This window comes from Jaculus jaculus, chromosome 5, assembly GCF_020740685.1.
Source record: "Jaculus jaculus isolate mJacJac1 chromosome 5, mJacJac1.mat.Y.cur, whole genome shotgun sequence".
In the NCBI taxonomy this organism is placed as follows: domain Eukaryota; kingdom Metazoa; phylum Chordata; class Mammalia; order Rodentia; family Dipodidae; genus Jaculus; species Jaculus jaculus.
This window is the reverse complement of record NC_059106.1, coordinates 165648759-165670483: the sequence shown is the minus strand read 5'-3', so window position 1 is coordinate 165670483 and position 21725 is coordinate 165648759. Positions and strand designations below refer to the sequence as shown.

Genomic DNA, 21725 nt, shown 5'->3' with positions numbered 1-21725 from the left:
AGCCCAGGCTGCCTGGGCCTCTGGAGTGCCGGGATGCGGACCGTGTTGGAGCGGCAGGTGTCACGCAGGTGACAAGAGGGAAGGACCCCAATGTGAACAGAGGGAACCTGGGAAGGGACTCTGGACCTGTTCTCTCTGCGGTCCTCCGGGCTATCAAGTCACTCTCGGGAAGGAAGTGGAAATTGGCAAGGCTGTTTCCCGCCAGCTCCCGCATTCGCATTCCGGGGTTTCCCACTCGGGCTCCCCCTCCTACTCCCCGTCGCGCGCCTTCCTCCACGGCGACCCGGAAGTGTGTGGCGGGTGGTCTCCACGCTCGGCCGCCGCTCGTCCAGGCCCGGGGGATCCCGCGGGGCGGAAACCGCAGCCAAATGACCTCGCCGGCCACCGGGGCCCAGCTTCCGACGGGCGACCGAGGACCGCCCGGCCCACGCTCCCTCCGCGGGACGGGCAAGCGCAGGGACCCGGACCCACGCGCACGCCCACCCGGCCCGGCTCCCCCCAGCCCCCCGGCCCCGCCTTCGCGGCCCACGCACGCACGCACGCACGCGCGCGCCCCCCCTAGCCCCGCCCCCCGGCGCCCGGCAGCCAATCCCCGCGCCGCGCACGTGACGAGCGCTGCCTGCGATGACCTCATCCCTGGTGTGGGATGACGTCAAATTCAAGATGGATGGAATCACAGCGGCAGCGGCGGCTGCGGCGCGCGCGAGCCGAGTGTGAGCGGAAAAGGGGGCCCGGCGCCTGTCCCCCCGGGGGGGGCTGAAGACAGGTGAGTAACTGTCACAACCCTCGCCCCACGTGGACTTCAGACCCCTGTGTGTGAGGGGGGCTACAGCCTTCCCACAAAACGCGGCCCTTCCTGACGTAACTCTGAGGTGATTTCTCTCCTCGTTTTTTTTTTTTCTCCCTCCATCGGCGGGTTGCGGGCTCCGGAGCCTTCTGCGCGTGCGCGGGGGCCTCAGCTCTCACCGAGCATGCCCGAGCTCCCACGTCGCCGCGTGCGCCTTCGCACTGCGCATGCTCCTTGCCCGCACCTGGCCTCGCCCTCGCTAGTGCGCATGCCCGGCCTCCTCGCCGGCTCTACGACTCACCGCGGCTCGGCTGCTGCCCCGGCCGGCGTCGCGGGCGGCGTGGGGGGCTTCGTGGGCGCGCGCGCACGCGTCCCCAGCGGAGCCGTTGAAACGCCCCTGCGGGCAGGGGCGCGTGCCCACCCCATCCTCCCTTCCCCCGTTCCAGACCAGGTGTAGGGTCCTCCTGGCCGGAAGCGTGGTGGGCGGCGGTGAGGACCCCGCACCTGTCCGCCCGGCTCCCCACTTGGCTGGACCTTGCGTGACAATCCCTCCGCGGACGCCCGGACCGCGCGGCGCGTTCGTGTCCACCCGAGCCCATGAAGACCCGGTCCCCCTCCCCTCCCCCGCTCCTGCGTGGCACTCTCCGCTACCCCCGGGCTTCTTTCCCCTCCCTCCCCCCGGCCGTAGAGAACGGCGGGGTGCAGAAGACCCCTCTGCAGCCCCCGACCCTGCCCCGGCCTTCCTCCTCCCCGGCCTGCTTCCCCTCCCTCCCTCCAAGCAGCGTCCCTGCGCATCTGCAGACACCCTGCTTGTAGTCACGGCGCTGGGCGCTGGCAGACCCCGCTGCCGGCTTCTGCAGCGTTCACAGCAGTCTATGCGCAGGCGGGGGTAGGAGTTTTTAGACAGGGATCCCCGACACCAGCCGGATCGAGCGGGGGGGGGGGGACCCCTGAACAGCTCTCCTACAGCCTGGGACATTCCTGTCGAGTGCATGAGCCAGTAGCTCTTTTCAACAGCATGACCCTGAGTCATAGGTTCCCGGGTCTGTTTTATGTGCCTCCTACCCTGTCTCAGAGGACAGCAACAAAAAAGCAGGTTAATCCACGTTAGGACGATTTCTCATTGAAAAATGTTTTTTTGCTGAGTAAACCCTACACCTCTGATGAGTAGTTTTTAAGTTTAAATATACCCCTAAATATTAATGTCAAAATAGAAATTTGACTTTATGTTTAATTTATCCCTCCTACTGATTTAAAAGTTTAAAAAATGTGTATATAGGTATGCGTGTGTGTGTGTGTGTGTGTGTGTGTATGTATGTATGTATATATATGGTTTTTCAAAGTAGGGTTTCGCTCTATCCCAGGATGACCTGGTATTCACTATGTAGTCCCAGGCTGCCCCCGAACTCAGCAATCCTCCTACCTGCCTCCCCAAGTGCCCAGCTTAAGTATAATATTTCTTATTTAAAGTGTAGTTTATTGAAAATCTGGTGTGCTTCATTCTGAGGAAATAAAAGTTGAAAACAAGCCCTCCTCCTGAGGAATTTGCAGTGTTATGTACTAGGGACTATTTGATGTGTGCATTGGGAAGGGAAAGCTAAAAATAATGGAGGAAGAATAGGTTCTAGAGGTCTCCAGACCAGGAGAAAATGGAAAGGACCATTTTAGTTGTGTATGGACTAGAACCGGTTAAGGTCTGGGGTTGCAGATGGCAGAGATTAGTCAAAGAGCAAAGGCAGAGACAAGCTTTCTGGCCAGGCAACCCTGGCTGGCCACACCTTAAGGAAGGAAGGTGTGGAGGCAGCAGGTGTGACAAGTGGCCGCCCCGTGGTACATGCTGGGTGAAGACCTGCAAACAGAATGACCTGAGGTGCTGGATGCTAGGAATTCCAGATACAAAAGGAGACCTGTGCACCATGTACCCCGAAGCCCAGAGACACAGATGGGGTCCTAACCCCATTGGCACTCCAGCCACGGAGCTCAAAGAGAATGCTCCATGCTGGGTTCCCAGGACACAAGGGAGAGGATGGTGAGCAAATTTAAGCCTCAAGGCCAGTGAGTTCTCCCTGTGCAGTGGACACAGGCCAGGCCTGGCTGGATGCTAGGAACTCTCAGGTGAAAACAAGCGCTTTTCCTTTCAGGTGGTTTGCCTGAGGTAGCCAGATACAAAGCAGATGCTTTGAAATCATTGTGGGCTTATTGCCGAGCGATGAGGTGATGTTGCTGCTGGCAAAGTGTAAAGACTGCAGAGGCCACGGCGTGGCAACTGGTCTGTCTGCAGGAAGTAGCCAAGTAAAGTAGAGGTAGGACAGATGCTTTAGGTGGCAGAAACTGGGGTGCAGGTTGTAAACAGATGGGAACGAATATCACCCTAGCAAGGATCAGAGGTAAACTGAGACTAGTGTGGGGAGTCTTATCAGCTAGTCTACAGCTTGGGTCTTTTTTAGGAAGTTATTAAAATGTTACAAAACAACAGTGAAGTGAGCAGCTTTATTTACTTAAATCTATTAAAAGCATAATTTCCACTCCTGCATTTGACTGGAGTAGTATAGGAAAAACTAATGGCTCATTGTGCAATATATGAAGTTGTGTACAGTGAAGAGTGCCCAAAGATAGTAAGAAATGGGTTGGTTTTTCCAGTGCTGGCCATCCTGGTGACACGGCTGACTAGCACTTCAGACAGTGAGAAAGCACTGGTGCCTGCTCTGCCTGGCTGAGGAAGTGGCAGGAGGTGCTTGTTCTTTTTGAGGTGGTCTTGCTGTCTAGCCCTTAATTCATGATCCTCCTGCCTCAGCCTCCCACGTACTAGGATTACAGACGTATGCCTCCAAGTCCTGTAGTATTTGCACATTCTATTGCTGAAGTAGTTAAGGACTGTATTCTTTTGGTTGGACCACTCTAATGAAGTACCAGATTCAGCAACCAAAACCACACGTGGATTTCCTCACAGTTACAAAGGCTGGAAGTCTAAGATCAAGGTGTTGGCAGGCTTAGTCTCAGGAGGCCTCTCTCTCTTGTGTGTCTTTTATAGGTGCTCCCTCCATGTATGTCTAGGTTCTCATTTCTTCTTTTTTTAAAAAAATATATAATAAAATTTTATTTATTGCACACAGAGAAAAAGAGGAAAAGCAGGTGCCTCAGGGGTCTCAAGCCATTGCAGGTGAACTCCAGATGCATGTGCCACCATGTGTGTCAAGCTTATGTGGGTACTGAGGAAATCGAACCTAGGTCCTTAGGCTTTGCACGCAAGTGCCTTGACTGCTGAGCTACCTCTCCAGCTCTTTCTCTCTCATTTTATTTTTTGGTTTTGCCAGTTAGGGTCTCCCAGCCTAACCTGGAATTTACCATGTAGTTCAGGGTAGGCTCAAACTCACACCTACCTCTGCCTCCTGAGTGCTGGAATTAAAGGCATGCATGTGCCACCATGCCCTGCTTTCTCTCTTTCTAAAATAATTTTTTTTTAATTTTTATTAACATTTTCCATGATTATGAAAAAATATCCCATGGTAATTCTCTCCCTCCCCCCTCATTTCTTTTTTCTTTTTTTAATTTTTTATTTATTTATTTGAGAGCGACAGACAGAGAGAAAGACAGATAGAGGGAGAGAGAGAGAATGGGCGCGCCAGGGCTTCCAGCCTCTGCAAACGAACTCCAGACACGTGCGCCCCCTTGTGCATCTGGCTAATGTGGGACCTGGGGAACCGAGCCTCAAACTGGGGTTCTTAGGCTTCACAGGCAAGCGCTTAACCGCTAAGCCATCTCTCCAGCCCCCCCCCCCATTTCTTTTAAGGATACCAGTTTTATTGGTTAAGGTGCATTTTAACCTAATTAGCTGTGTAAAGACCTCCAAACATAATGACCTTCTGAGGTGCTGGGTGCTAGGAATTCCAAATACAAACTTGTGGGGGGGCCCAGTTCAGCCCTGACAGGCTTCCTGAAGGATTGGAGTCTGAGTTAAACTGGAAAGAGGTTCAGTGCTTTCAGAATGTTCTGTTGGGTAGTGGAAGAGGGCTGATGGGCAGGTGGTATTTCAGAAGCAGGAGACACTATAGTAAGTAAGGGAAAGATTGAAAACGTAGTTTGAAAGCAGGTGTTTATGTTTTTTTAAGATTTTCATTTTAGACTCATAAGGAATGATTCTTCTTATTTTAACAGGGACAGAGGGTGATTGATCTAAAATGGTCAAGGCAGTTCCCAGACCTCTGCACCCCTAGAAACTGCCGGCCCTCCCTTTCAATTGGGGCACAAAGCTCTTTTTGGAAGTTATCTTTCGGGTTTCCTCGTTTGACACCTAATTTGCTCACTAGACAGTGGGAGCTTTGTTTTGCATAGTCCCATGTTTCAGATGCATTTGATCATGCCTTGCACATGAGAGGGGTTCAGCGTAAGTTGGATGAAGTACAGATATACTTGATGTGTGCGTGTGTGTGCGTGCTGGGTGGGTGACTGCTGAAAGCTTCTCTTTAGGAAGCTTAGTCTAGCCCTAGCTTGTGCAGGTGGTTTTAAGAGGCATCATGGGAAGAGTGAGCACCACTTGGAAACACTCCCTTTAGGCTTCTTCAGTAGTGAGGATAGAAACTGCCAGGCTAATGAGTTGAAAACAGACTTTATTGTAAAAATACATGGTTGCTCTTGGGGTTTGAGGAAAAGTTTAAAAACAGGCCAGGAAAGACAAAAAGGCAAACTGATTACAGGAATGACCAGATTAGGCCCTGCTGGAGTGTGTTCTCAGGCTGCCACTGCTGAGATAAGTCAGCTCCATTTATCTCTTGCTTTCCGGGAACACATATTACAGGGGAGAGTTTCTAGGTGGCCTGGTGTTGAGTGTGTTTCTACTACCAACAGCCTGTACTGAGTGCTGTAGAGCACTGTAGGGGCTCAGCTGTGCAGAAGGATTGTCTGCTGGATAGCCAGAGCAGACACAGCAGCAGCTAAGAGCCTAAGCTGTGTTATAGGCACCCACACTCAAAGTGGGGAGAGCCTAAGACATGGTGAGGTGGAGTACAAGGTAGTAACTTGACCCTCACGAAGATCTGCTCAGCTGGCCTGCGTTGAAATCTGAGGAGCTCTAGGTATCTTCTGGATATCTGCATCGTCACCCAGTGAGGATGACAGGACTGAAGTTCAGCCAGCTTCCCATCCCCATCAGAAGTGGGGTCAGATGGAGAATGTGAGGGCTGAATCCGGAGGTGAAGGGTCTGGGCATGAACTGTGTGCTTAGCTGTGTAGGGCTTTGGGTGTTTACCCTGTGTTACTGCAGCCCTTCCATTTTCAGGTTATGGTTGGGGTTATGTAAGTACCTCCCAACAGACCAAAGGGTAAGGATTCCCAGAGCTTGGTTTTAGGTTAGGGTTTGGGCTGAAGAGACACTTTTCCATAGAAATGGTAGGGCGAGTTTTGTGGGCCTGGCTGTGTGTCACACTCCTTGGCTGTGACAGCAGTCTATGAAACTTGAAAGTAGGTGAGATTATTTTGGTCCTTCTTTCCATCTCCTTTTCTCACCCTCCATGTCTGGTGTCCTTGTGTTGCATCTGACTGCCTGCTTCCTTTGTTATGCTTCTGTCCCTCTAAAAGTCCTCATTCCTTGCAGCCGAAATAACACTGACATCAGGATAGAAATGCTTGTATTGAATTTATATTAAGATTTGGGTGTCTCACCCCTTTAGCAGGTAGTGAGAATCTGTGAGGACATGCCATAATTTCCCAGGATGCAGCTGTGAAGCTTTATGGCCCTTCTAGGAGTTGGACCTGGAGGTCGGGGCAAGCATCAGGAGGTTTTTAAGCTCGGAAAGATGCAGTGAGCTTAATCCCTGAAGATTACAGGCCTTTGGCAGTAACTGCAGTGATGCAGTGAGACTCAGGCCTTCCTTGATGTTCCCACCAATCTCATGTACCCTCCTGCTGCTGGCCAAATTCTGAAAGCAGTGTTCTCTGCACAGTGTGTCTTCTACTGGCCACAGGAATGTGAGGGGCTGGAGACAAGGAAGCACCTGCCAGGTCACCTGCCTTCCTCCACACTCCTGTGGCGCTAGAGCAGGCTGATGGAGGAGAGGACAGGACTGTGCTCGCCAGAGGGGACTCGCTCTGCAGACGGCTTTGCTTATGCCTCGCGGATCGCCACACGGGACAGCCAGTGCTAGCCTCATAGAACAGGTGTGAAATAAGCGCTCAGAAAGGCTAACAAGTGTGACAAACTTACGTCCCTAACAAGTGGCAGGTAGACTGAAGAATTTTCCATGGAACTGTCTTCCCTTTAACTCTTTTAAAAAATAGTTTATTTTTACTTACTCATTTGAGAGAGTGGAAGAGGCAGAGAGAAAGAGATACAAAGAGAGAATGAGAATGGACATAGCCACACCTCCAGCCACTGCGAACTAACTCGTGGTGCTTGTGCCACCTTGTGCTTATGTGGGTCCTGAGGAATTGAACCTGGATCCTTTGACTTTGCAGACAAGCACCTTATCCACTAAGCCATCTCTCCAAGCCCTTCTCTTTAACTGTTAACGGTGGTGATTGGCTCATTTTGAACATTCCAGAAACAACACAAACTGGGAAGAGAGTTGTGAGGAAGTCCACATGCTAAGGGACCCTGCCTGTTTCAGAACCTGGATTTCCAGAGGAGTTTGTCTCAGCTTGTTCTGCTCTCAAGATGGCCTTACACTCCCTATCTCATCTACTTCAGAAGCTGCCAGGTTTTCCACCATGGCCAAAGTGACAGAACTTGAGCGTTTTGAGACAGATGGAGATGGGTAGTGGAGAAAGGGGTAGCCTGTGGACAGCCACTGTGGCATGCAAGTACACGTGATGTGTGGCCCGAAGCATGCAAGTTGTCAGTCCTCATCACTCACAGTTGAAGTGTGCAGGAAAACGATCCCGATGCAGCTGGACACTCTGAGAAAGAACACCAGCGACACCTGGCCTCCCTCAGGGATCAACAGCAGAGAAGCAACAGGTCTGGAGGCCTCATCCTACACCGTGTCAACCTCAGAGGACTGACTGTCACCTGACACTCACAGCTGTCCTTTCTCTTTCTGCCTGCTTCCTCAAGTAGCATGTTCTTTTCCATGAAGTTGCTAAACTCGGTAGTTATATCTATTGTAGTGAAAACACAAAAAGCCAAAATATGCACTGTTTTCAGCTAGATCAGGACAGGGCCATCGCTTTCAAGACTTCATAGATGACAACATAAAGGCCTTAAGTGGACATGAGGCGTCCACACTATCTGGTCCTTTCCAGCCCCTTCAGACCTTGGAGTCCAGGTCCTGGGGAGACTAGAAGGCGCCACACCCTGTGCCATGACCTGTGCTCCAGGATCACGGTTTCCGTAGCTCTCAATCTTCAGGGGCTTGGCTACAGCCACATGAATCCACCTACAGCTCCCAACATGCCTCCTGCACCATCCTGTCTGTGATACTGTGCTTGCTGCCCCCGTCCCTGACCACACCTCTCACCTTTCCTGCCTGTCTCCGCCCCATGCCCCTGACTGCCTTTGTCTCTGGGTGTGCTGGCCAGCACCTGCACTACCTCTGCGGAGCTAGCTGTCTGCCTGTATGCTGCCCTAGCCACCAGCTGTGCTGCTCCCGAGCATGACTCCACCCAGGAGCCAGGCCTGCTAGTGTTGGTGTAGTTCTAGCACATCCTGGTGGGCACTAACTTAACACCTGTGGTTTCAGTCTTCTTAATGTCTTAGTTTGGATTCTCCAAAGAGCAGAACCTGATATAAGGGTTTAGATGTAGATGTTTTATTGGCACTGAGTCCAGGAATCCCAAGAAAGGGAGCAGGGAAAGATGTCCATAAAGGGTTTATTAATAAATTAATTGCCACTGACCTGTAGAGTATCAACTGAAAACACCTGATTTCTCTGCCAAGCCTGTCTCAACACTGGGCATCCTTGCAGCTGTCCTGGCAGAATCCATAATGGCATCCCTGACTCCTCTCCTGCAACTCCACAGTCACTGCGTGGCAACCTGGTGGATCTGCCTACACATCTGCTGCTAGCTGGTCCAGACCCTTGAGACAGTAGATTGCTCCCGTGCCCTGTGCTCCATGGTCCCTGTGTAGCCAGAGCTATCCTAATTCAGACATAATACAGACTAGTTCTTTCTCTAAGTGGTCCAATGGCTGCCCACTTCCCACATGGTAAAATTCCCCCAGTGGCTCACCTAGCCTTACACATCTGCCTCCCTGTTGCTCTTGAGATGATTTTGTCCAGGGCTCCTCATCTCCAGCCCCTCCTGACCTTGGCTCCTCCTGATATGCTAGGACTCCCCAGGGTCATACCCCACTCCCTTGAGTTTCTCAAGTGCACTTGGATTAAGGAATGAATTAATGATACTGTTTGTGGTGTACTACCGATTCTAATATATCTAATACATTCTATTATATTAAATGGGGTAACATGGCACTTATCCCATTTGTGCGTCATTTGTCCCTGCCATCCTGTGGGAAAGGCTGGGGTTTCGGGTGGTTGCTTAGCCCTGGACACTGGTGGTCATACCCTTCTGACTCTGATCTCTTAGAAGAATGCTTTTTACATCTCACCCCAGTGCATGCATATGAAAAGTCTCCAAAGCTCTCATTCATTGGGTGCATTCTGACATTTTCTATTCTGACCTAATGGCTTTATCTCTTTTTTAGTTTCTGGCTTGAAACCACTGAATGGAGTTCAGTAACCCATTTGACACATACCTGTCCAGACTTTGCTCCTGTCCTGCTGTTGTGTCCTGAGTCAGCTTCTTCAGAGATTCTTGTGCTGCAGACCACCTGTATAGCGCTGAACTGATAATTATGGCATTATAAGCTCGTTTCTTTTTCTGATGACCTCTGTAGAAGATGAGAGGTGTTTCTTTACATAGATAGATGTACGGTTCTTGTGGTGGTTTGACTCAGGTGTCCCCCATAAACTTAGGTGTTCTGAAGCTAGGTTCCCAGCTGATGAAGATTTGGGAATTAATGCCTCCTGGAGGCAGTGTTATTGTTGGGAGCAGGCTTATGGGTATTCTAGCCAGTGTCCCCTTGCCAGTGTTTGGCATACTCCTGTTCCTGTTGTCCACCTTATGTAGGCCAGGGAGTGATGTCCACCTTCTGCTCATGCCATCGTTTTCCCCTGCCATCGTGGAGATTCCCCTCAAGCCTGTAAGCCAAAATAAACCTCTTTTCCCACAAGCTTCTGTTGGTTGGGTGATTTCTACCAATGTGAACCTGACTGCAACAGTAAAGTGGTACCAAGGAGTAGGATTGCTGCTAGACAGCCTGACTGTGGCTTTGGCCTTTTGTTGCCAATTTTCAAGAGGAATGTGGAAGGACCTGAAGCCTTGGCCTAAGAGATGCCTTGCAGTGCTGTAAGTACAGCTCGATGGACTATTCTGGTCAGAGTTGAAAGACCTGAATGCAGTGATTGTGAGGTTTGGCTTATGAGGGTGAGAATTAGCTTTGCTTGGACTGGGCTGGAGGCATTTTGTTTGGAAAGCTTGCTGTTATGCCCATGTCCTGAGAAGTTGTACAGGGTTGTTTTGCATAGAAATGAACTGCTGTGAGCAGAGGGATATGGCACAGAAGAAAAATCTTTGGGTGAACTGCTGCCTGTTCAGCTGCAATTGAGAGATTACAACCTTTGAGATTGGACCGGCTAGGAGTAAGGAAGAAATTTAAATGCCTAGCAGAAATCGGACTTGCCTTAGCCAAGCAGTTATAAGTGAGAGTTACATTTTGCCATTGTTTATAAAAGGGTCACAGGCAGGAGTAAGGGGAAACTAGGTGGACTCTAGTGCAGGTTGTGTTTTGTGGCCTAGCTAAAGGCATCTTTCCTACAAGAAAAGCCACCCATGCCCCTGATAAGCATTTCACACACATGCACTGTTTGCTCTGAACAAGTCCAGAAATCCTGGGACTTAAGAGTCCAGCAAAGGCTGGCCGCAGGGAGCCAGTTGAGAACTTGTAGGTATGCTACCGGAGGGGTGTGCTGTTTTGAAGGAGGCCCTCTCCAGGATAAGACTGGCAGGTGTTCTAATCACTTTGGATCCATCCTTATAGTAAAAATAAACTATACATTACAAATACAATTGTGTATGTACATATACATATATGTATGTGTATATATATCACACACATGCACACACATAGTGGTGCTGGTGTTAGGACAAGGGCCATATACGTGATAGACAAGCACCCTACCACTAAGCTACATTTCCAGCACTACAATAGGAGATGGCATTTTTAAACCAAATCAAGGCTGGAGACTCTGTAAATGTGCTTGCTTGCAAAGCCTGCAGGCCATGATTTGATTGCCCAGTACCCACATAAAGCCAGATGCTTAAAGTGGCACATGTATCTGGAGCTCGTTTGCAATAGCGGGAGGCCCTGGCGCACCCATACTCTATATCTTTCTCTCAAATAAAGATTTCAAAAACAAATTGAGGCTGGAGAGATGGTTTAGCGGTTTAGGCCTAAGGACCCATGTTCAACTCTCCAGGTCCCACATAAGCCAGATGCACATGGTGGCACATGCATCTGGAGTTCATTTGTAGTGGCTGGAAGTCCTTGTGTGCCCATTCTCACTCACTCACTCTCCCCCACTTGTCTCTCTGACTCTAATAAATAAATAAGAATCTTAAAAACAAATCAAGGGCTGGGGAGATGGCTCGGTGGTTGAAGGTGCTTCCTTACAAAGCCTGCAGCCTGGGGCAAAAGGTGTGTTCATTTGCAGTAAGAGAGCCTTATGTACCTCCCCACACCATAAATAGATAATTGAAAAACTCAAACATGGGCTGGGAAGATGGCTAAGCATTTAATGGTGCTTGCTTACAAAGAGTGCTGACCAGGTTGGATTCCCCAATACCCATGTAATGCCAGATGTACAAAGTGGCACATGCATCTGGAATTTGCAGTGGCAAGAGGCCCTGGCATGTCCATAATGTATGTGGGTGTCTGTCTCTCCCACCCCCTTTCTTCATAAATAAATGTATTTTTTAAATAGTTTTATTTGCAAGTAGAGAGAAGTGAAGGCAGTGGCCAAGAGCAGGGTGGCAAGTCAGGACCCTCTCCCTTGGTACTGAATTACATCCTGTTCATCCTGCAGTCGTGAAGGTTACTTGCACATGTGTTGAGCACCTGTTACACTTTAGGTGCTGCTTATCTCATCGCTGCCACACTCCTACAAAAGGACACAGTTGTTTGCCCACTTCATACCCAGCACCTGCAGAGTTACCTGCAGGCTGCCCAAGGACATCAGCTCATGAGGGAGAGGCTGGTATCTCAGCCAAGAGTCTGGCATGAGAACTCACACTTGCCCACCAGTCTTCCTTAGAGGACTTACTTAGAATTGCACAAAATAACAATGGTACTTCAGTTTAAAGCCAGGCTAAAATTATTTGTGTTCCTTCTGAAAATGGTGTTTAGTAAGAAAATAGTATTTCACGAGCTGAAGAGATGGCTTAGTGGTTATAACACTTGCCTGCAAAGCCAAGAGACCCAGGTTTGATTCCCCAGGACCCACATAAGCCAGATGCGTATGGTGATGCATATGTCTGGAGTTCTTTTGCAGTGGCTGAAGGCCCTGGCACACCCATTCCCTCTCTATTTGCCTCTTTCTCTCTCTCAAATAAAAGAAAAATAAAGTTTAAAAAAATATTATTTCAAAAAATCTTGCCAAGCATAATGGCACTCGGGAGACAGAAGTAGGAGGATCACTGTGAGTTCAAGGCCAAGCTGATATTACTACATAGTGAATTCCAGGTCAGCTTGGGCTAGGGTGAGATCCTACCTGAAAAAGAAAAAAGAAAAAAAGAAAAAAAAACCTCAAGGCAATTAGTGTAAGAAAGAAAACAAACTTTAGTCTCTGTTTAACCTTTGTTGACATTTTGGTTTAATAATTAGCAAAAAAGAAATTAGTCTCTTTCCAAGTTGTTACCTATTTTCTTTTTTATTTTAAAATATTTTTTTATTTATTTGCATGGGCTGGAGAAATGGCTTAGCAGTTTAGCGCTTGCCTGTGAAGCCTAAGGACTCCGGTTCAAGGCTTGATTCCCCAGGACCCACGCTAGCCAGATGCACAAGGGGGCGCACGCATCTGGAGTTCGTTGGCAGTAGCTGGAGGCCCTGGTGTGCCCATTCTCTGTCTCTCTTTCTCTCTATCTGCCTCTTTGTCGCTCTCAAATAAATAAATAAAAAATAAATAAAAAAATTTTAAAAACTAAAACTTGAAAAAAATATTTTACTTATTTATTTATTTGCAAGCATAGAAAGAGAGAGAGAGAGAGAGAATGGGCAAGCCAAGACCTTTTGGCTGCAGACACAATCTAGATGCATGTGCCACTTTTTGCATCTGCCTGTATGTGGGGAATTGAACCCAGAACTTTAAACTTTGCAAACAAATGCCTTTAACTGCTTAGCCATCTGTCTAGCCTTTGTACTTATTTTAAAAATAGGACTATAACCTATTGTTAGCATACCCACTGTTTCTAAGTGTATATGCTAATGAAACATTTATGGATATGTATAGCAATAAGCGGTTGTGGAATTATAGACCTTAGGGTCTTTTTTATAATTCACATTTATTCTGTGAATTAATCAGAAGTAGAATGCAGCATCAAGTGGGCAAAAACCTAATAATAACCCTTTATTTTCAAGTACCACTTCTCCAGGTAACTGACACATGCCAACAGCCCTTGGATGAAACAAAAATGCCTCAGTTACAGTCTTTGCTTTCAGTTTTCTGAACCATGAAGATAGGTTGTTTTACATCATTGATGTTATTCAGGAGCCCCTATAACCATCTGTTGAAGGCTGACACTGAGGAAGGCAGTAAGCTCCTAGTCCTGGAGAGGTTTGGTTCCTCCCTCTGGAGAGCAGTGTGTTCACAAGTGTATGACTGTGTCACCTTCTGTCTTCCAGATCAGCTGCATGATGGAGGGGCTGCTGCATTACATCAACCCAGCACACTCCATCTCTCTGCTCAGCGCCCTCAATGAGGAGCGCCTCAAAGGACAGCTGTGCGATGTGCTCCTCATTGTCGGCGACCAGAAGTTCCGAGCTCATAAGAATGTCTTGGCTGCCAGCAGCGAGTACTTTCAGAGTTTATTCACAAATAAGGAGAATGAGTCGCAAACTGTCTTTCAACTGGACTTTTGTGAGCCAGATGCGTTCGATAATGTTTTGAACTACATTTACTCTTCCTCCCTGTTTGTGGAGAAGGGCAGCCTCGCCGCAGTGCAGGAGCTGGGCTATAGCCTCGGCATTTCCTTTCTGACGAACATCGTCGCCAAAGCCCCACAAGCCCCCTTTCCAACGTGTCCCAACAGGAAAAGAGTGCCTGTAGAAGACGACGAGACCAGCTCTCAAAAGCGAAGTGTCATCGTGTGTCAGAGTAGGAACGAAGCACTAGGGAAAGCCATCAGTCCAAGTACGCCTGACCTCAGCCATGCTGCCAGGCCCCTTCCGAGCATCGCAGCCAAGACCAGCACCAGCAAGCCTCACGTGGCCAAGCCGCCAGAGCCGCTGCACAGTCTGTCCTTGACAGAAAAGGGCTGGCCCAAAGATAGTGCTGCGGTGTATGCAAAGTCTCTGTCTCATTCTGGGTCTTTGGATGATCCTAACAGGAGCAGTGTAGTGAACAGAAATGCGGCAGTGCCCTCAAAGACTCCAGACAGAGAGCCCATGGACGATAAGCCGGGGGTGAGTGGTCAGCTTCCGAAGGGAAAGGCAATAGAGCTGGCCCTGAAGAGACCACGGCCGCCTGTTCTGTCCCTTCGCAGCTCATCAGAGACGCCCTATCTTTTAAAAGAAACTAGCAAAGGAAGTGGTCCAGGGGAGGATAGGAACCTGCTGTACTACTCCAAGCTGGGCTTAGTGATCCCGTCCAGTGGGCCTGCTTCTGCAAACCAGACCATTGACAGGAGCGGCCCACTGGTGAAGAGCCTGCTGAGGCGGTCACTGTCTATGGACAGCCAGGTTCCTGTCTACTCACCCTCTATAGATTTGAAATCATCCCAGGGATCATCCACACTGGTGAGTGATGCATCAGGGAGTGTGTTTAGTGCTTTATCTCAGAAGTCATCTGTGAAAGATGGCAGTGAAAAGACAGCTCTAGAGGACAAGCCTCAAGTGCTGCCGCATCGCCTCAGGTCCCTCAGCGCCTCTCAGTCCACAGATAGGGAGGGGTCCTCCCAAACCCCTGTGGCTGAGGTGCGCATTAAGACTGAGCCCAGCAGCCCACTGTCAGACCCCTCGGACATCATCCGGGTCACCGTGGGAGATGCAGCAGCCAGAGACCTGCCTCTGAAAATTGAGGAGGACCAGAAGGACATGAGCAGGCTGCCAGCAAAGAGAAGGTTCCAGGCAGACAGAAGGTCACCCTTCAAGAAGGCCAGGACAGATGAGCATGGTCTTCCTGTCTCGGAGGATGCTGGTGAGGATGGCCTGAGTCCTCCTCCCCTGGACAGCAATTTCCCAGATTCTGACTTAAACAAAGAGGAATTTGGTGAGTTGGAAGGGCCGAGACCAAACAAAAAATTTAAATGCAAACATTGCCTTAAGATCTTTAGATCCACAGCGGGTCTTCACCGCCACGCTAACATGTACCATAACCCAGAGAAGCCCTATGCTTGTGACATCTGTCACAAGAGGTTTCATACCAACTTCAAAGTGTGGACACACTGTCAGACCCAACATGGCATAGTGAAGAACCCATCGCCAGCCTCTAGTTCCCATGCAGTTTTGGATGAGAAATTCCAAAGAAAGCTGATTGACATAGTGAGAGAGAGGGAGATTAAGAAGGCCCTGATCATTAAGCTGAGGCGCGGCAAGCCTGGCTTCCAGGGGCAGAGTAGCTCCCCAGCACAGCAAGTCATCAAGAGGAACTTGCGCTCCCGAGTCAAAGGGGCCTACATTTGTACTTACTGTGGAAAGGCATACCGCTTTCTCTCTCAGTTTAAGCAGCATATAAAAATGCACCCGGGAGAAAGAGCCCTCGGAGTAAATAAAGTCGCTAAGCCAAAAGAGCGGGCTCTGGCAAGCGAGGTAGAGAGCAAGGAGGTTTACCCGTGCCGCCTCTGTAATGCTAAGCTCTCTTCTCTCCTAGAGCAGGGCAACCACGAGCGCTTGTGCCGGAACGCCACCGTCTGTCCTTACTGCAGCCTCAGGTTCTTCTCACCCGCGCTGAAGCAGGAGCACGAGCACAGGTGTGAGTACAAGAAGCTGACCTGCCTGGAGTGCATGCGCACCTTCAAGTCCTCCTTCAGCATCTGGCGGCACCAGGTGGAGGTGCACAACCAGAACAGCATGGCTCCTGCCGAGAACGTCTCCTTGCCTGCCCTGGACCACAATGGCGAAGTCGCTGCCCCCAGGTCCCAGCCCCAGCCTGAGCCTGGCAAGGTAAACCACGTGGCTGCCCCCAAAGAGGACAGTGTGTTCAGTGACTCTTCAGAGCAAGTGAACTTCGATTCTGAGGACTCCTCCTGCCTCCCTGAGGACCTGAGTCTTTCTAAGCAGCTGAAAATCCATGTCAAAGAGGAGCCCGTGGAGGAGGCCGAGGAGGAGGCGCCTGAGGCCAGCACGGCGCCCCGGGAGAGCGGGCCCAGCAAGGAGAGCGGCCTGTGGCCTTGCGAGAAGTGCGGGAAGATGTTCACTGCGCACAAGCAGCTGGAGCGGCACCAGGAGCTGCTGTGCTCTGTGAAGCCCTTCATCTGCCACGTGTGCCACAAAGCTTTCCGCACCAACTTCCGCCTGTGGAGTCACTTCCAGTCGCACATGTCTCAGGCCTCTGAGGAGCCGGCTCATAAAGAGACAGAAGTGTGCCCTGTGCCCACCAACTCCCCTTCGCCACCACCTCTGCCGCCACCACCACCCTTGCCCAAGATCCAGCCTTTGGAGCCGGACAGCCCTACGCGTCTGCCTGAGACACCAGCCCCAGCCACCACGGACAAGCTGTTTGCACCCCAGGAGTCAGATACTCTGTTCTACCATGCCCCACCCCTTTCAGCAATCACGTTTAAAAGACAGTTCATGTGCAAACTCTGCCATCGGACATTCAAGACCGCCTTCAGTCTGTGGAGTCACGAACAGACGCATAACTAACTAATTGACCCGCATCTTACTGCCATAGCAGCAGCAGGCCCCAACTTGTGAACTGTGTCCTAAGACACAGAACTAAAAAAAAAATGAACAATAAAGGTTGGAAATTGTTCTGCTTAAATTTAAGTTTGAGATAAACTTCTTAGAAACATCCTCACTCACCTTCAGAAACAGACTGGGACTGACACGGTCTGGACTCAGTATCGGGGTTACCTCAGTGAGTGCATGGCTCCTCAGCCCTAGGTGTCAGCATAATCACTCAATTGAGGGTTTTGGTTTTTTTTAACTGGTTTCTATTTAGTGGGATGCTATTGAAGTGTTCCTTTGATTACTTCAGACACCTAAGTTCTAGCTAAGTCTCAGCCATGTTCTTAAGGCCAAAAATGTACCAGGAAGAAGTTGAGTAGTTATCAGTATTGATTTAGGTCTTAGAATTACCTTAGCAATAAAAAAGATAAACCTCAACTTTAATAAATTATCCTGACACTTGATAAAGACAAATATTTGATATTTTGTGGTCATGTAAAACTTTCTTTTGTATGAAAATTGTGAGAATTTAAATGAGCAATAGTCACACCTACGTTTTTATAAAATAATGAAAATAAGCTCTCGGTCATATTGTAGAATCAGTGAAGGTCATGTGCTAAGGAAGGCAGAGGTACGAAAACGGTGTGCAGGAGCGCCACAGCCAGTTTGCGAGAGCTTCAGCAGTGGTCGGCCTCGTGGCACCTCTGTGCTGTGGCCCTGCATCACAAGCTGACTTCAGACTACCATTTGAGACCCACAAATGCTTGATTTTCTCCAACTTCTGTCCCAGCTTAAAGATCTGAGTGTAACTGGGACAAGAAACAGTGCTAGCACGTTTTCTTTGAATTCCATATCAATGTAGATGCAGCGGGCACATGTGTTTAGGCAGCTCGAGCACACCACATTCTAGGCCACCGTTCCTTCTGGGGACTTGAGGGTCAGGGGAGGAGGCTTCCCCTGGGGCCTGCGTGTGCATTCCCAGTACACCGTGTACGTGCATCCTGCCTCTCTCTTGGAGGCTCCCATTGAATGTGCGGAGCTTACAGCATGGATGTCAGTGGCAGAGTGGCTGCGGCTTGGGTGGGTATGAAAGCACCGTGGAGGACCCGCCGCATACTTGGCCCATGGAGTGGGGCTCCTCGTTTTTGTTCTGTGGGAGATGTAGCTGAAGACCTTTCAGTGCGTGTTCCCTGGTATCCAGTGCAGTGTTGCAAAAGGTCGCACTTTGACTTTGCAAGTGAGGGGGGACTTCTCAGAACTGCCACGCCTTCCCGAGGTGGTGATGCAGATGGAGCTGGTACATTTTCTGCAAGCTGTTGCACCACATCTTAAATCAACCCCTGTGATCGAGAAGTCACTAGATGTGTGCTCCAGCAGTAAGCCTTCCGCCCAGCATTCACATTGCCTCCGCTCCACGCCAGTGGCAGGACTGAAACATTTTTATAAAATACTAATTGACTTTGTATATTACCTAAATTTTGTATGAAATTTTTCCTCACTTGAGAAAGGTGTCAAAAAAGTTCCAAAACAACTTCCACATTGACTCTGTAAATTGGATGAAAGGAAAACAAAATTGGCTTGTAGTCACAGATTCTTTCCATCTTCTTGAGCTATGCATTTTCAAGATGAGAGGAGCATCAGGACACGTGGCTGTACAAAGTGGTGGTCAGTGTGCACTGAGCTCAACCCCGGACAGTGCTGCTTTCCTCCTCAGAGCACTTGGAGCTGTCTTCACCTGTTTGAAGACAGTCTCCCTCCATGTCTGCTCCTGTGTGACCTGTAACTCCACGTGTGTGATCTTGGCATTCAAGTTCAGTATCCCGAGGACTTGAACCTTCATGCTACATTTTTGACGATTTATAAAGTAATACTGTTAATCAGTTTAAAAATATTTTTGATTGGAATATAGGCTCTACATATCTGTTAAATTTTAAAATTCACCAGTGTTTGGTCTTGTTCGCCTTTTTTTGTCTAGGCAAGAAATAAGGTTTCAAGTAAAATTTTGAACCAAAAACATTTATAATGCAGTTCTGGTTTTCTATTGCTTTTTATACTGTATCTTAAAAGCATCAGGCTGGAAGAGTTTATTTTGGTGGTCAAAAATATGCTTCCACTCATGTAACTATTTTAGATGTTAAGAAGTAAAATAATGAAAGACACATTAATTGATTTATTCAGCAAATGGTTTTTTAAAGAATGTTTATCTCAGCCACTAGGCAAATATTTGGTGTTAAATAATTTGGTCTCTCACTGTTGCAAATCTTTAGATAGTAAAGATATTCTTGTAAATGGTTTTCTGATTGTAATTAATTTTTGCAAGTGTAGAAAGCTCATTATTTCTTGTAAGTATTCAGGATGCCTGCTTTTTATACAGTTGTGAGAAGAATGTAAAATGTTTTAATATATTTGCTAATCTGAAAATTGTTATTGAATCATTTCTTTATGTGGGAGAAGAGGGAGTAACATAAAACTTGTTTTTATCATTCAAAGTAAGCAATGGAGGTAACAAATACGCATTTTAATCATAAGATTTCAAGATGACTGCTCACCTTTAAAACGAGTTCACATACATGTACGGACTGTACTGCTAACAGGAACCGTGTTGCTTGCATTCGCGGGAAGGTGTGCTTTTCTGTTTTGGAACATTTCCTGTGTAGCCTTCTCTCTGAACAGATTTCCACGGTTCTTGCTTGCCTGTCTCTGAAATCTGTGCGTAGGTCCTGCTGGTGCTAATGAGGGTAGCCCTGAGGAAGTATGCCTCTCCCCCAGGCTGGCTGGACTGTTAGGGCTGGGCTTCTGTGTGCATGCACACACGTGTTCAACCATACTTGGGAACTTAGTGAAATATTTCCGTTTTCTCTGCACAAAAATAGTATTTCTTTATAGATTTCATCCAGTTAACCATTGGAATATTACAAGTCAGTTTGTTGATTTCTGATGGATGGTTGATGTTTTCGCAGTAATTGTGAACTGCATTATTGACTTTATGCCAATACACGTTCTTTTAGTCAGTGTTCTTTAACACTGACAGATTAAACTTCATGAAGTTTTTTTATTTTGTTTTGTTTTTTTGTTTTTTTTCTGGTAGGGTCTCACTCTAGCCCAGGCTGACCTGGAATTCACTATGTCGTCTCAGGCTGGCCTCGAACTCACCGCAATCCTCCTACCTCTGCCTCCCAAGTGCTGGGATTAAAGGTGTGTGCCACCACGCCCCGCGAGCTTTTTGAAGTTTTAAAATGTGTTTTCAGCCGAGTGTGGTGGTTCATGCCTGAGATCTCAGGTAGCCTGGAGACTGAGACAAGAGGATCATGAGCTCAGGATTTTGAGATCAGCCTGGGCAACATAGGGAGAGACTGTCTCCAAAGAAATAAAGGAGTGAAGACGACAAGGTTTCCTCTTGTGGCTGCAGCACTGTGAAGTCTGTGCACGTTTTAGTTGGTAATGGACTCCTGGTGCGCCGAGTGAGCGCTCGGCTGGGAGGAGCCCGCTGTGGAGTAACCAAAGGAGAGGAGGAAGTTCATGTCAGATGATTTAAAAATTCCTTATAGAGACAGGCTTTGGGGAACCAAAGTATTTTCTGTAAATCTTCAAAATAATTGAATTCAGCACTCTTTAGTCATTTGTTAGTACTGTCTGAATGGCAAATACTAATTCTAAGAAGGTGATAATTTGTTACTGGCTTTAACTCAAGACTGTCTCACGTCTTTCCATTGAATGTTGTCTAACAGAAAACAAATGTGTGGTTTTACAATTGTGTACAAGTTTATCATCATACCTTCACAGAATAGGTCATTCAAGCTTTTTTAGAAATGACCTTTTTTGGACTGAAAAATTCATCATAAAAGATATCTCATGTTAACCCATTGCTTACTTAATATCCAATTCTACTGTCTGTTTACTTTGTTTAAATCTTGACCAAGAATGAGTGGACTCAATAAATTTGTACTGTATTTTGCTCTGAGTTGTGTTCTGCACTGACCTGTTCAGGCCGCTGGTGGGTTGTGGAGGCGTGGGATGCCCCGAAGTCCGCGTTTGCTAGTGTGTGCCAGAGCCGCAGTACTTGGTTTCCACGACCAGATAAGCAGTAGTCTGCTGGTCCCCTTTCATTCCTCTTCCAGTGAATGGTCTGCGTCCGCCTTTTTTGCCTTCAGCGGCGTGAATGAATGTGTATGGTACGTGGTTTTTTTTTTTTTTTATTTCAGTCTAGTCCAAACTGACCTGGAATCCACTATGTAATCTTTTGGGGTGGCCTCAAACTCATGGTAATCCTTCTACCACTGCCTCCTGAGTGCTGGGATTAAAGGCATGTGCCACCACACCCGGCTTGAAATAGATCTTTCTTTTTTTTTTTTAATTTTTTTTTTTCGTTTATTTTGAGAGCAACAGAGAGAGAGAGAGAGAATGGGCGCGCCAGGGCCTCCAGCCACTGCAAATGAACTCCAGATGAGTGTGCCCCCTTGTGCATCTGGCTAACATGGGTCCTGGAGAATCGAGCCTTGAACCAGTGTCCTTAGGCTTCATAGGCAAGTGCTTAACCACTAAGCCATCTCTCCAGCCCGAAACAGATCTTTCTTGAGAGCATCTGCCCAAGTTTCCTGGGCACGCTGTGCCAGTGACTAAGGGCACTTAAAAAAAAAAAAAGAACTACCCCTAGCTGGATGTGGTGGCTCATGCCTTTGATCCCAGATCCCAGCACTGGGGGCTTCACTGTGAGCTCCAGGCCAATTTAGGGCCCTCCCTTAAAACAAAAACAGAAACAGAAAAGCTTCCATTGCTACAGTTTGCCATTAATAAGCATTTAAGAAACCTTTTCTCTTACTCTATTTTCTCGTCGCTCGAACA

At 48.3% G+C, this 21725-nt stretch overlaps 1 protein-coding gene across 3 annotated transcripts; it reads left to right on the top strand.

The window, feature by feature from the left end:
- The first annotated feature begins 666 nt into the window (after positions 1-666).
- Positions 667-20844, top strand: Zbtb21 (zinc finger and BTB domain containing 21). Of its 3 annotated transcripts, XM_004654495.2 has the most exons (3): positions 10101-10129; positions 13680-15264; positions 15865-20844. In XM_004654495.2, the coding sequence occupies exons 1-3, from the start codon at positions 10115-10117 to the stop codon at positions 16857-16859; spliced, it is 2595 nt and encodes an 864-aa protein (XP_004654552.2). In that variant the 5' UTR covers positions 10101-10114; the 3' UTR covers positions 16860-20844. The 3 variants fall into 3 exon arrangements, with proteins under 3 accessions (XP_045005414.1, XP_045005413.1, XP_004654552.2); XM_045149479.1 differs by lacking the exon at positions 10101-10129 and adding an exon at positions 667-766 and having other exon boundaries at positions 13680-20844; XM_045149478.1 differs by having other exon boundaries at positions 10099-10129; positions 13680-20844.
- The last annotated feature ends 881 nt before the right edge of the window (positions 20845-21725 follow it).